This window comes from Microtus oregoni, unplaced genomic scaffold (assembly GCF_018167655.1).
Source record: "Microtus oregoni isolate MIOR12 unplaced genomic scaffold, Mior012 000006F_ref0000085, whole genome shotgun sequence".
NCBI classification, from domain to species: domain Eukaryota; kingdom Metazoa; phylum Chordata; class Mammalia; order Rodentia; family Cricetidae; genus Microtus; species Microtus oregoni.
Window position 1 is genome coordinate 55701500 of NW_024543065.1, and position 12148 is coordinate 55713647.

At 48.6% G+C, this 12148-nt stretch overlaps 1 protein-coding gene across 5 annotated transcripts in view; it reads left to right on the forward strand.

Annotated features, from left to right (window-relative positions):
* Positions 1–12148, forward strand: part of Akt2 (AKT serine/threonine kinase 2) — a 55217-nt gene that overhangs the window by 23464 nt on the left and 19605 nt on the right. For all 5 annotated transcript variants that reach the window (XM_041653522.1, XM_041653526.1, XM_041653527.1 and 2 more), the window contains exons 3-4: positions 1188–1316; positions 3753–3864. In XM_041653522.1, coding sequence (XP_041509456.1) covers positions 1188–1316; positions 3753–3864 — 241 coding nt within the window. The remainder of the gene's footprint in view (positions 1–1187; positions 1317–3752; positions 3865–12148) is intronic.

Here is a 12148-nt window from a genome sequence, read left to right on the forward strand (position 1 = left end):
TCTTTTTCTGACCAAGTAGTAGCCCATCATATGGGTCCTGTGCTGGGCATTTGGATTGTTTCCACTTTTAAAAAACATCTATTGGTCTGGGGAGATGGCTGTCTTGTTGAGAGCACTGTCTGCTTTTGTAGAGGACCCAGATTGGATTCCCAGCACCTGCATGGTGGTCCACACCCGTGTGCAGCTCCAGTTCCAAGAGATCCAGCACCTTCTGACCTCTGCAGCACCAGGCATGCACACGGTGCAGACACATCCCTACAGGCAAAACTTCCACACATTAAGTAAAAATATTTTAAAAATTAGAAACCTAAAATTAAAAAAACCCACAAAATGTGTGCCCTGGGGTGTGTGTAGGTCAGAGAACAACTGTGGGAGTTGGTTCTCTTTGCTGTGTGCTCAGCACCCACCAAGCCATCTTGCTGGCCCTATTTCTGTTTTGTGTGTGTAGTGAATATATGTGCAGGTGTGCAGAGAGGTCTTTGGGTGTCCTCTGCTCTGTCACTCACCATCGTACTTCTTCGGGACAGGATCTCTTACAGAACCTGGACCTTGCTGGGTTTTGGCTAGCAACCAATACACCGCAGCCATCCTCCTGCCTCTGCCTCCCAAATACTGGGTTTAAAAGTGTACGCTACCACTGCCCAGCTTTCAGAAATTTATTTGATTTTTCCAGACAGGGTTTCTCTGTAGCTTTGGAGCCTTCAGAAATCTTTTAAGGAGTGAGTTCTTGGGGAGTGTTGGCTATGTATATGTGTGTGCCCATAAGCAGAGGACTTGAAAAGATCAAGGGTACTTGGAGGATGGGACAGTGGTTTGACATCTTATCTCCTGTATGGCTGTGTTGATAAATATCAGCCTATGGGGCTTGAGCGTTTAGAGAGCGGACATCCCTTAGGACAGTCTTTTCTGGCAAGGATAGCTTGCCACTGCCGTATGTGCTAAGGCAGTGGCGCCCTGGGACACTGTTGCAGGCGCCTTCCTGCCTGGCATGACCTGTGGATCACTTGGGCCCAGACCAGTGCCCCAGCCTGCGTCAGCAGGTGCCACCTCCAAGGCTCCCCTGGGAGAGACTCATCTACCTTCCTCCCAGTGTGGTGCCCCCATGAGTCACTGTCACCCTGGGCTGCCTGCCTGCTGGGACACTGCTTAACCTTGCCCTGACCTTTTCTCCTCCTGCCTCGTTTCAGGTGAATACATCAAGACTTGGAGACCCCGGTACTTCCTTCTGAAGAGTGATGGCTCTTTCATTGGGTATAAGGAGAGACCTGAGACCCCTGACCAGACCTTACCCCCCCTGAACAATTTCTCTGTAGCAGGTGCGTTTCAGGGCAAGGAAGTTGGAGTTCCACAGTTCACAGCTTTGCTGGCAGATGTTGGAGACACATTGAACAGTTTTGCTTGAGCCAGAACCTGTCTTAGGCCTGTTCATCCTCAGATCTGACTTCTACCCTTTTCTGTTGTTGCCCTTGTCATTGGGCCTTTTCCCTTCTGGGGACAGTGAGAAGTCATGAAGTTTCTGCACAGCCCACCCTTCGGGCTCTGTGTTGTCCCTCCTGTTTGCCCCTCAGCCAGTAAGTGCCAGTGTCCTGATGAGCTGCTCTAAGGCTCACCGTGTGTCCTCAGTTCCCCCTGTGGCACCTAACCTGGAGATTTCTTTTTTGTGTTTTTCAAAACAAGGTTTCTGTGTGTAGTCCTGGCTGTCTTGGAACTCACTCTGTAGAACAGACTGGCCCGTAACTCTGAGATCCGCCTGCCTCCCCAGTGCTGGGATTAAAGACATGTACAACCACTGCCCGGCAAGGAATTTTTTTAATATAAATATAATGTAGCCTAAATATGCAATATCCAGAAAGGTGACAGCAGTCACCAGCTACATCCACTGCCTCACCCAAAACAACTTTCTGGGGACCCTGCAAGCTCAGTTCCTATGCAGATATGAACTTTGAAAACAGTTATATATAGTATTTTTACAGTACCTCCTCTCTGAATAGATGTTTTCAGAGAACTGCCACTGTGTTACTACATCCACAATATTCAGTACAGTTGCATGCTGTGCGTGTCCATAGCTAGGATGCATATTTGCTGTCCTGTGTACATCCAGGTAAGCACACTTTGTTGTTTTGATGTGGCTTTTTCTAACATCAATGAAACTACCTGTGGACACAATCCTAAGAGCACGTCCCCATCTTGAAGCAATATGTGCTTCCCTAAACCAGTAATAGTCATTATCAAGTACTATTTATTATACTTAACTGGATGTAGTACTTTTTTTTTTTGGTTTATTGAGACAGGGTATCTCTGTAACAGCCCTGGCTGTCCTGGAACTCACTCTGTAGACCAGCCTGGCCTCAGACTAACAGAGATCCGCCTGCCTCTGCCTCCCAAGTGTTGGAATTTAAAGGCGTGCCCTGCCCAGCTAACCTAGTGTTTTCTTGCTTGACCAGCTTGACAAGGCCAAGATCCCCATTGTGCGCCTGTCTCCTTCCTTCACTATGGACCTAACACCATGTCCTTGTCATACCAGCTGAGAGTGTTTCACCGATTACCCTGTCTCCGTTACCCCAGATTCCCTCCTCCTTGAGGGCCTCACTGCAGCTTCTGCCTATCCCTCCAGCTCTCCCTCCTGTGGATTCCGGAACCCCGCCTAGCACCCACCCCTTCTGCACAAAGCCTTTTTCTGACGCTCTCTTCCTGTGCCCATGTTCCTGGCACATCTTTTAGTAGTGCCAGCATCTCACTTGAGCTGCCAGCCCATCTCCAGCAGTTTCTTGAGAATTTTTTCGGGGGTGGTCTCTAGAACTCAATCCTCATTCTATCCCAGGCTGACTTTCCTGTTCTTCCTCCCACCACCTTCTCTTTCTCCCTGTCTGCATCCCCATCTCATCTGTTTTGCTCTAGATCTCAGGCTGGCTCTGGATGCCCCTCCCTGCCCTGTAGCCCAATTCCCTTCTTTCCCCAGCCCTGTTCTACTCTGTCCTAGCTCATTCTCCCCGTTAACTCTCTGTTGCTGTCTCTGGCCTTTAGCAAGAGGAACCTGCCTCACTTTTTCCATAGTCCTGCCCAGCTTAATCCACCTCTCCAGACTTGAGGCTTCTGTCTTCTGTGGCCTGCTGTGCACTACTCTCTGTCTTACTTACTTGTCCCCCTTGCCTTCTGGGCTCAGCTCAGAGATGTTCTAGCCTCAGGAATGCCCTCCCCAAGGCCCAGATTGGGTTAGACACCTTCTGTGTCTTTTCCTATCTCACTGTGACTTCTGAGTTGTTGCTGGTGGTTTGGCCTTCAAAACATGGTGGACCTCAGTTTTTGTCTGGACAGCAGAGTATGTTCAAGGCCAGCCTGAATAACTCAGTGGCCTGAATAACTCAGTGTAAAACCCTGTTTCATAAGAATAAAGGAGGCTAGAGAACTTGCTCAGTGATAGAGCCTATGCCTGGTGTGCATCGGGCTGAGTTTTATCCTTGGAACTATAGCAATGCAGTGGAAAGAAGAAAGAAAGAAACTGTAAGGGAGGTGCTTGGGGAAAGTCTCACCTCTGCCTCATCTATGCAGAACTTTGTGCAGCTCAATTTCTTGTGCCCTTGAAGAACAAGTGAAGACTGTGACATCCTTGCCTTAGAGGACATGGTCAGGACTAGACTCTCTCAGTTCCTGGCATCATCTGGTATGGGGGTTGTCACACAGAAGATGGCTTGGAGAATGTGGTCTTTAGGCAGCAGTACCATCTCTCACTCTTTCCTGCCTGTACCCTCCAGAATGCCAGCTGATGAAGACTGAGAGGCCACGACCCAACACCTTTGTCATACGCTGCCTGCAGTGGACTACGGTCATCGAGAGGACCTTCCATGTAGACTCTCCAGACGAGAGGTGAGTCTGCACCTCTGTGTGGCTGTCCTCTGAGAATGGAAAGACCTGCTGTGACAGCAAGAGGTTTGGTGGACAGAATCCTTTGGGATACTTTGAAAGAATTCTTTACCTGGAACCTGTCTGACTTGTGGTCTTCCCAACTGGAGCTGAGAAGAACTGGATACTTGATCTAAAGATCCCACTCCACATCTTCAGACTGAGAACATATCAGTCCTGGGAGGAACTGGAGTCCTTCCCTGTTCATAGCCTAGAGATTTGCCAGCTGCACTGCACATAAGCACTCTCATTTAAGGCGCTGGTCCAAACGTCAGTACAAAGTCCAGTGTCAGGCGCTAGAGATGTAGCTCAGTTTGTAGAGTCTAGCCTAGAATGTACGAGGCTTTGGCTTCAATCCTCCAGTACCACATAAACTCGGCATGGTGTCCCATCCTTATAACCCTACCACTGAGGAGATGAGACAAGAGGTTCACCTGGGGCTACATAGGAAGTTCAAGGTCCGCTTGTCTTAAAAAAAAAAAATGAGCCAAGTGTGATGGTGTATGCTCATAATCTCCGTGCTTGGCAGACTGAGGCAGGAGAAATTCAGTTGTAGGCCTCCTCTAGGCTACAGAATGAGATCCAGGCCAGTCTGACTTACAATGGCTACCTCATCTGTGTGCTCCCCAACCTCTGCAGCTTGCAGTTTCTTTGTGCCCTTGAAGAGCAAGTAGAGACTCTGGCACTCTGTGCCTCGAAGGCCGCAGTACAACATTGTGAACTTACTGCTTTTGCCGAGTGCTCTGTCTCGGCAGCCTCTCTAACTGCACAGGTGACTCTTGGCTTGCACCATGGTCTTTATTTCTCTTGTAGCAGCCACAAATGGTGTCAGGCAATGTCTAAAAATGTCCCTGTAGCCTCGTGTGTCAAATGTGTGGATTCTTAGCTGTCTAAGCACGATTAGGTTTTCTTTGTGGATGCATTTGTCCTTGCGGAGTTTCTTTTTCTGAACTATCTGTTCAGTAGTTTATCTCTCTCAACTGGCTGAGCTGGGCTGCTGTTTTCATTTATATTTGTGTGACAGACAGCTCTCCTAATGTGGTAAATGGCCTTCCTCTAGACTTTGCTTTGAGAAGCACTCCTCTTGCTGGTTCATGGGGTGAGCTTCTGCTGTACCTGTGGAAACTCTGAAGCAGGCTACCCTATACCGCTTGTTCCATGTACATCCCAGGGTGAAAAAGAGCTCAGCTGTTGGTGCTGATTGAGCATTTCTGGTGTAGCACTGGAGAAATAGAATGTTGGCTTTACCTTATTTATTTATTCATTCACTCATTCTTTTTTTTTCTTTCTTTTTTTGGTTTTTCGAGACAGGGTTTCTCTGTGGCTTTGGAGCCTGTCCTGGAACTAGCTCTGTAGACCAGGCTGGTCTCAAACTCACAGAGATCCGCCTACCTCTGCCTCCCGAGTGCTGGGATTAAAGGCGTGCGCCACCATCGCCCGGTGTCACTCATTCATTTTTAAAAGGGAGCTTGTGTAGTTCAGAATGGCCTTGATTGATGTGTAACTAAGACTAGTCATTAACTTTTGATCCTCCTGCCTTTGCCTCCGCCTCCCAACTGTTTGGATTACAGGTGTGTGCCAGCAAAACTGGTGACTTCATTGACTCCCAATTGATTTTAGTAGCTGTGGGTGTAGCTAATAGTTGCCCTCTTGGACAGTGCCGTTCTAGAGCCTGCACAACACAATATCACGATGCTACCACAATCTATACCGTAATTATTGTTGCATATCTCCCTGAGTTAAAAATATACTTGCCTCACCACAGGGAGCAGAATTATCAACTCAGACCAGCTGAAGTGTTACTCAGTTGAAAACTGGGGACCAAATATGGACTGTTAGCAAAAGCAGACCTAGGCTAACAGATGCTAGTTGATTGGTGTTGAGTTTTGAAGGATGGGCATGAGTGTGACTCTGGGGATAGGAAGAGAACAGTCCAGGGAAGTGGACTGACCAGAGTATGCAGAGGGGAAACAACATTTTTTTTTTTTTAAGTTTTTTGAGATAGGGTTTCTCTGTAGCTTTGGGGCCTGTTCTGGAATTAGCTCTTGTAGACCAGATTGGCCTCGAACTCACAGAGATCTGCCTGCCTCTGTCTCTCAAGTGCTTGGATTAAAGGTGTGGGCCCTCGGCTCAGTGAAACAGCTCTTGTGTCCCTGGGACCTTAAGGAGTTCTGTGTCAGCAGAGAATCAGAGACTGCTGTTGGGAGGGGGGGGGGGGGGGAGTAGAGGCCCCAAAGCTGGCAGCCCTCTTTGGCCCTGAGTGGAGATCCCTGCAGGGCTTGGCAGGCGCTTAGTAAGCTGGGGTTTGTCACAGGGTTGTTAAGAGATTCAGAGGATGATAAACAGGAAGCCTGGGGCAGCAGTACCTGGCACCCAGTGGCTGAGGCCTGGGAGAGGGCATAGCCACTGGCCAGTGAGATCTTATTTCTTTTTACAAGACAATTTGTCCTCAATAGCCGAGAGTCCAATGCTAAGATAAGGGCTTGCTTTAAGACCAAGATGAAGGTTGGCTTCTTATTCTTTATTTCCTTAGCACCCTTTGCTGATGGAGAGAAGGCTTCTGGGTTGGCCCTGCCCTGGAGACCAAGCTCTTGGTTCCAAAGGGAGGCAGAACCAGAGGCAGAGCAAGAGGGCGGTTCCTCCACTGTAGAGAAGGCCGATGCTGTCCTCACTGTCTTGTTCATACAGGCCCAAGCTTGCTGGCTGTCCTGAGTGTGCATATGGGGACTGCAGGTTTCCTGGGAAGGCAGGAACCACTGCTGGGTAGATGCTGCCTAGATGCTCTGACTCCCACTCTGGGCTTCGGGGTGTTTCCCTGTCACCTTCTAGCTGGGCCCTAACAGCCATTCTGCCAATTTTGCCAGTTTCCATTTGTTCTTATTCTTTTTTTTTTTTCTTTTTGAGACTGGGTCTCACTATGCAGAACAGGTTAAATTACTTATAGAGATCCACCTGCCCCTGCCTCCTGAGTGTTGGGATTAAAGGAGTGCGCCACCTATAACAAGGGAAGGTTTTTATTGTAGGTATTAGAGAGAGACTAGCCAGAGGCATCTAGAAGAGTCTAGAGCAGAGGGGTGACCATGGGTGGGGGGCAGAGAGAGAGAGAGAGAGAGAGAGAGCGCAAGAGCGCATTGCTGACATAGCAGGGTTTAGGAGAGTGAGCACTGTGGAGGGAAGCCCTGAGGCTGAGAATGAATACATGTGCATGTGGAAGGCAGGGTTATCCTGCGGGAGCTGGCTCTCTTTTTCCGCCGTGCAGGTTCCATGGATTGAACCCAGGTCATCAGATCTAAAGGCAAGTGCCTTCACCTGCTGAGCTGCCTCCCTGCCCTTTTGTATTATTTAAAGCCAGGTCTTGAATTTCTGCTCATACTTATTGGTGATTTACTCTTCACTCAGCCCTATGCTGAGTGCTTCTCTTACATATCCAGAATGCCACTGTTATACTGGAGGAGTGTAGGATGAGCACCCCTAATCTGAAATCCAGAGGGCTCCAAAGGTTAGAACTCTGTGTCCTCATGATGCTCAAATGTTCGAGATTTTGGAACAACCTTTGTGTTCCTTATTCTCCCCACATGTAGAATAAGAGTAAGTCACCCAGGCTGATTGGAGGCTAATGGGCTCCTTTACACAGAGAGGACAGTGGCTGTTTCTGCAGTAGGGGAGGCTTGACCAGACAGTACCATCTACATGAATCCAGAATCCAAGGAACTCCAAGATAGATGCATTCTGGTCCCAACCATTTTTGATAAGGATATTGCCTTAGTTAGGGTTTCTATTGCTATGAAGAGACACCATGAACATGGCAACTCTGATAAGGAAAACATTTAATAAAACATTTAATTGAGATGGCTTGCTTACAGTTCAGAGGTTCATTCCATTGTCATCAGGGTGGGGAATGCATCAGGTGGCGGCATGCAAGCAGACACGGTGCTGGCTGCATCTTGATCAGAAGGCAACAGGAGATAGACTGAGAGTCTTATATCTTGCAGGCAACAGGAAATGGTCTATGTCACTGAGTGAAGCTTAAGCCAAAGAGACTTCAAAGCCTACGCCCACAGTGACACTCTTCAGCATGGCCACACTGCCAATAGTGCCACTCCCTCTGAGCTTATGGGTCCAATTACATTCAAACTTCTACAGATAACTTAACTTGTAATGTATATGTGCTGACCCTCTGCATATCTGTGCATGCTTGAGTTTTTTTAGTGTGTGTTCCAGGGCACGCAGGCATGCATATAAGTATACACTCTGATGTAGAGTGCCCACCTCTGTTGTTCTCCACTTTACTTTCTTTCATTTATTTATTTATTTATTTATTATGTATACAATGTTCTGTCTATGTGTGTGTGCGCGTGCAGGCCAGAAGAGGGCACCAGACCTCATTACAGATAGTTGTGAGCCACCATGTGGTTGCTGGGAATTGAACTCAGGACCTTTGGAAGAGCAGGCAATGCTCTTACCACTGAGCCATCTCTCCAGCCCCCTCCAATTTACTTTCTAAAGCAAGATCTCTCACTGAACCTGGAGCTTGCTGATTCTTCTAGACTGGCCGGCCAGCAAGCCCTAGGCTCCTCCTGTCTCTTCTCTTGGCCTGGGTTACAGACAGTGCTAGGGCTCTTCCCTCAGGGTCTTATGCTTACAGAGTAAGTATTTCACCTGCCAAACCATCTGCTCAGACCTGACAGTGTTGTTTTTAACCTGGATTTTCTCTAGGTGCATACGGTGTCTTTGGCTTACTCTAATCTAGTTCTTGTATTTCTTTTTTTCCCCTCGAGACATTGATATTCTTGACAAGACAAGCTAGATGCTTTGTGGACCACCTTGTGTTCTGAATAGCTCTTCCTCCTCTGTTCTCCTGTGCCTCTGTTTATCCTATAAACCAGAAGTCATGGCTTCAGTAGGGTTGACAGCTACAGCCCTGTCTGCTGATATGGCAAATCAAATTAGATTGGAGTGCGGCCAGTCACTTGTGTCTGACTCGTCTGTGGTGCTTTTGCTCCAACACTGCAGAGTGGATTAAGCACAAGACTAGAAAAGCCTGAAAGTGGACGCCCTACCCCTTCACAGAGTTTGGTCCCTGGTCTGGATGGGAGTGTTCAGCAGTGTACGGGGCTGCTGTGGTCGGCATCACTGAGTCTGTTCTCAGTCACGGTGGGAGGAGGTAGGTGTCTGGAGGAGGTGAGATATTGAGGGCCACATATCTAGTAAGCAGCAGGATGAGTCCCAGGCCTGGCTCCTAGCTTCCCAGCCAGTGCAGTGTACTGGCCTGGGGTCTGGCCAGTGATACTTAAGTAAGCATAGCTTCTCAGATGTTCTTCCCTGGCTCTAGAACCCAGGGGAAGTGTCCTTTGCTTTACTCCAGTACTCTGCGAATGGTGTCGTTATCCTTTTTCATCTTCCTGGACCCCAGCTAGGGATTGAGGCCTGGGCTGTCATCAGCTTCTCTCTGGGTAGAACTCGGGTCCTTGGCACAGGGAGGAGTGACTGCGTGACACCCACCGGCCAGGCATGACTTGTGACTATGAAACTGCTATTGACGGCTACTATTTTTCGAGTGCTGTCTTTTGACTGGGAAGGCCTTGGTTTCTTCAGCTTCTTTGGGGAAAGGGAAGGCACTGGAGTGCCAACTTTGGGGTGGAAGCTCCCTCTGCCCCAGACACCATGTTGCAAACCCTTGAGGAGTGTCCTGGACTGAGGCCCTCACTTTTTCTCTAGAATTCTGAATGCTGCAACCTGGCAACTTTGGCCCAGTTGGAACCAATTGGTGGCTGGTCAGGAGGTGGGAGAGCCTGTTAGCACAACCTGCCTCCTGGGAAATGCTCTTGTGCTCCAGCCAGATGGATGGTCTAGCTCAGGCCCCGCCCTGCGTCTTCACACCTTCCAGGAGGCTAGAACCTTCTGACCTGGAGCTGCCAGCTCAGCAGTGCTGTCTGTAGGTGGAGTGTGGTGAGCTGGAAGGGCTGAACATGGACAGTAGAGCCTTGTCCCTGCTGGTGCAGCTCTGCACTCTGTATTTGCAGTCTCACAAGGAGCAGCCCCTTGAGTTGTGCTCTCTTCCTGTCAACAAAGGCAGTAACCGTACTGTGTATCTTAGTCTGCAGTCTGGAGTCTCAAATCTGTGTGTATGAAAGACTATGAGAGACCCCGGTGGGGGTGGCGCACGCCTTTAATCCCAGCACTTGGGAGACAGAGGCAGGGGGATCTCTGTGAGTTCAAGGCCATCCTGGTCTACAAGAGGTAGTTCCAGGACAGGCTCTAAGGCTACAGAGAAACCTTGTCTTAAAAAAAAGAAAGAAAGAAAGAAAGAAAGAAAGAAAGAAACCATACCTCTTAGGTCCATGATTTCCAGTCCACCATCATAATACTAAATAGTGTTATAGTGTTTAAAAAGCCAGGCGTAGTGGCGCACGCCTTTAATCCAAGCACTCAAAAGGCAAAGACAGGCAGATCTCTGAGTTTGAGACCAGCCTAGACTACAGAGTGAGTTTCAGGACAACCAGGACTACACAGAGAAGAAATCTGTATTAAAACAAAACAAAACAAAAAAACCCCACACATAGCATTTTTGTTTGTTTTGATTTTCTGAGACAGGGCTTCACCATGTGAAGTCTTGGTTGTCCTGGAGTTAGCACTGTAGACCACCAGGTCCTGAACTCACAGAGATCAAGTGCTGGGATTAAAGGCATGACCCACTGCCTGACACACACCTACAATCTTTTTTTTTAATATTTATTTATTTATTATGTATACAATATTCTGTCTGTGTGTATGCCTGCAATCCAGAAGACGGCACCAGACCCCATTACAGAGAGTTGTGAGCCACCATGTGGTTGCTGGGAATTGAACTCAGGACCTTTGGAAGAGCAGGCAATGCTCTTAACCTCTGAGCCATCTCTCCAGCCCCCCACACCTACAATCTTAAAAATCCTTTTTATGAAGCTGGGCAGTGGTGGCACACGCTTTTAATCCCAACACTCAGGAGGCAGAGGCAGACAGATATCTGTGAGTTCGAGGCCAACTTGTTCTACACAGTAAATTCGAAGGACAGGTTCCAGAGCAACCCTGTCTGGAAAAACCAACCAATCCCATTTACACATACACACCATATCATGTGTATGGATATCAGAGGACAGCTTATAGGTCTCTTCTTTCCTACTGTGTGAGTCCTGGTTGGAGGTCAGGTGGTCAGCTTGATGGCAGGAGCCTTGACCCTGTGAACCATCTTGCCAGTGTCAAAGTCAGCATTTTAAACATGTAAGGGAACAACTGTGGTCATCTAAAGCAGATCGCGGCATGTGTCATCGCCCCTCCCACCCGCCCACTCTCTGTTTCAGAAAACAAGAATATTGATACAGAGATTGGGTTTTAGACTGTGACTTGTCCAAGGGGGACACAGGTTAAAACCGATTGAGAAATGCTGATTGGAGGATCAACTCAGAGGGAAGAGACTACTACTACCTGCCTGGGTGCACACTGGCCTGGCTGTGTGCACTGCCTCACTGTGTGCGGTGACCTCACCATGTGCTCTGCCTCACCGTGTGCGGCGACCTCACCGTGCACGCTGGCCTCACTGTGCACTCTGACCTCACTGTATAAAGGTTCTAGGGCAATGGGAACTTGTGGCCACCTGGATCTTTTATACCTACCAAGTACCCAACTTCTAGAAGTTGCTAGAAGCATGCTCCATTGAAAATGGGAAACAGTTGGGCATGGTGGTGCATGTCTATCTCAGTACTGGAAGGGCTCAGGTCACATACTTGAAAGGTCTAGGCCCAGTCGGGTGTTAGTAGTGCACATCTTTAATACTGGCACTTGGGAGGCAGAGGCAGGCAGATCCTTGTGAGTTTGAGGCCAGCCTGATCTAAAGAGCAAGTTTCAGGACAGCCAGGGCTACGTAGAGAAACCTTGTCTTAAAAGAACAAACAAACAAACAAACAAACAAAAAGTTCTAGGCTTCATAGCAAGATACCTTCTCATAAAAAGAGCAGATGTCAGTTCCTGCCTTGTGGGGTTTGGGGGCCTCCAGTCTCTTAGGTAGGGAGGAACAGTGTGCCAGCATTGTCCATGCACCGGTCCCACAGAGCATGGTGTGCAGTCCACACATCTCTCACAGAGCGTAACCTCACAGGTAAAAGGCCAGTTGGGAAGGCAGATCCCTCCAGATGGTAACAGGAACCTCTCAGCTTTGTTTCTGCTTGCTTCAGCAGGGCTGGAGCTGAGCAGGAGCGTCTTTGCCCGCTGGCCC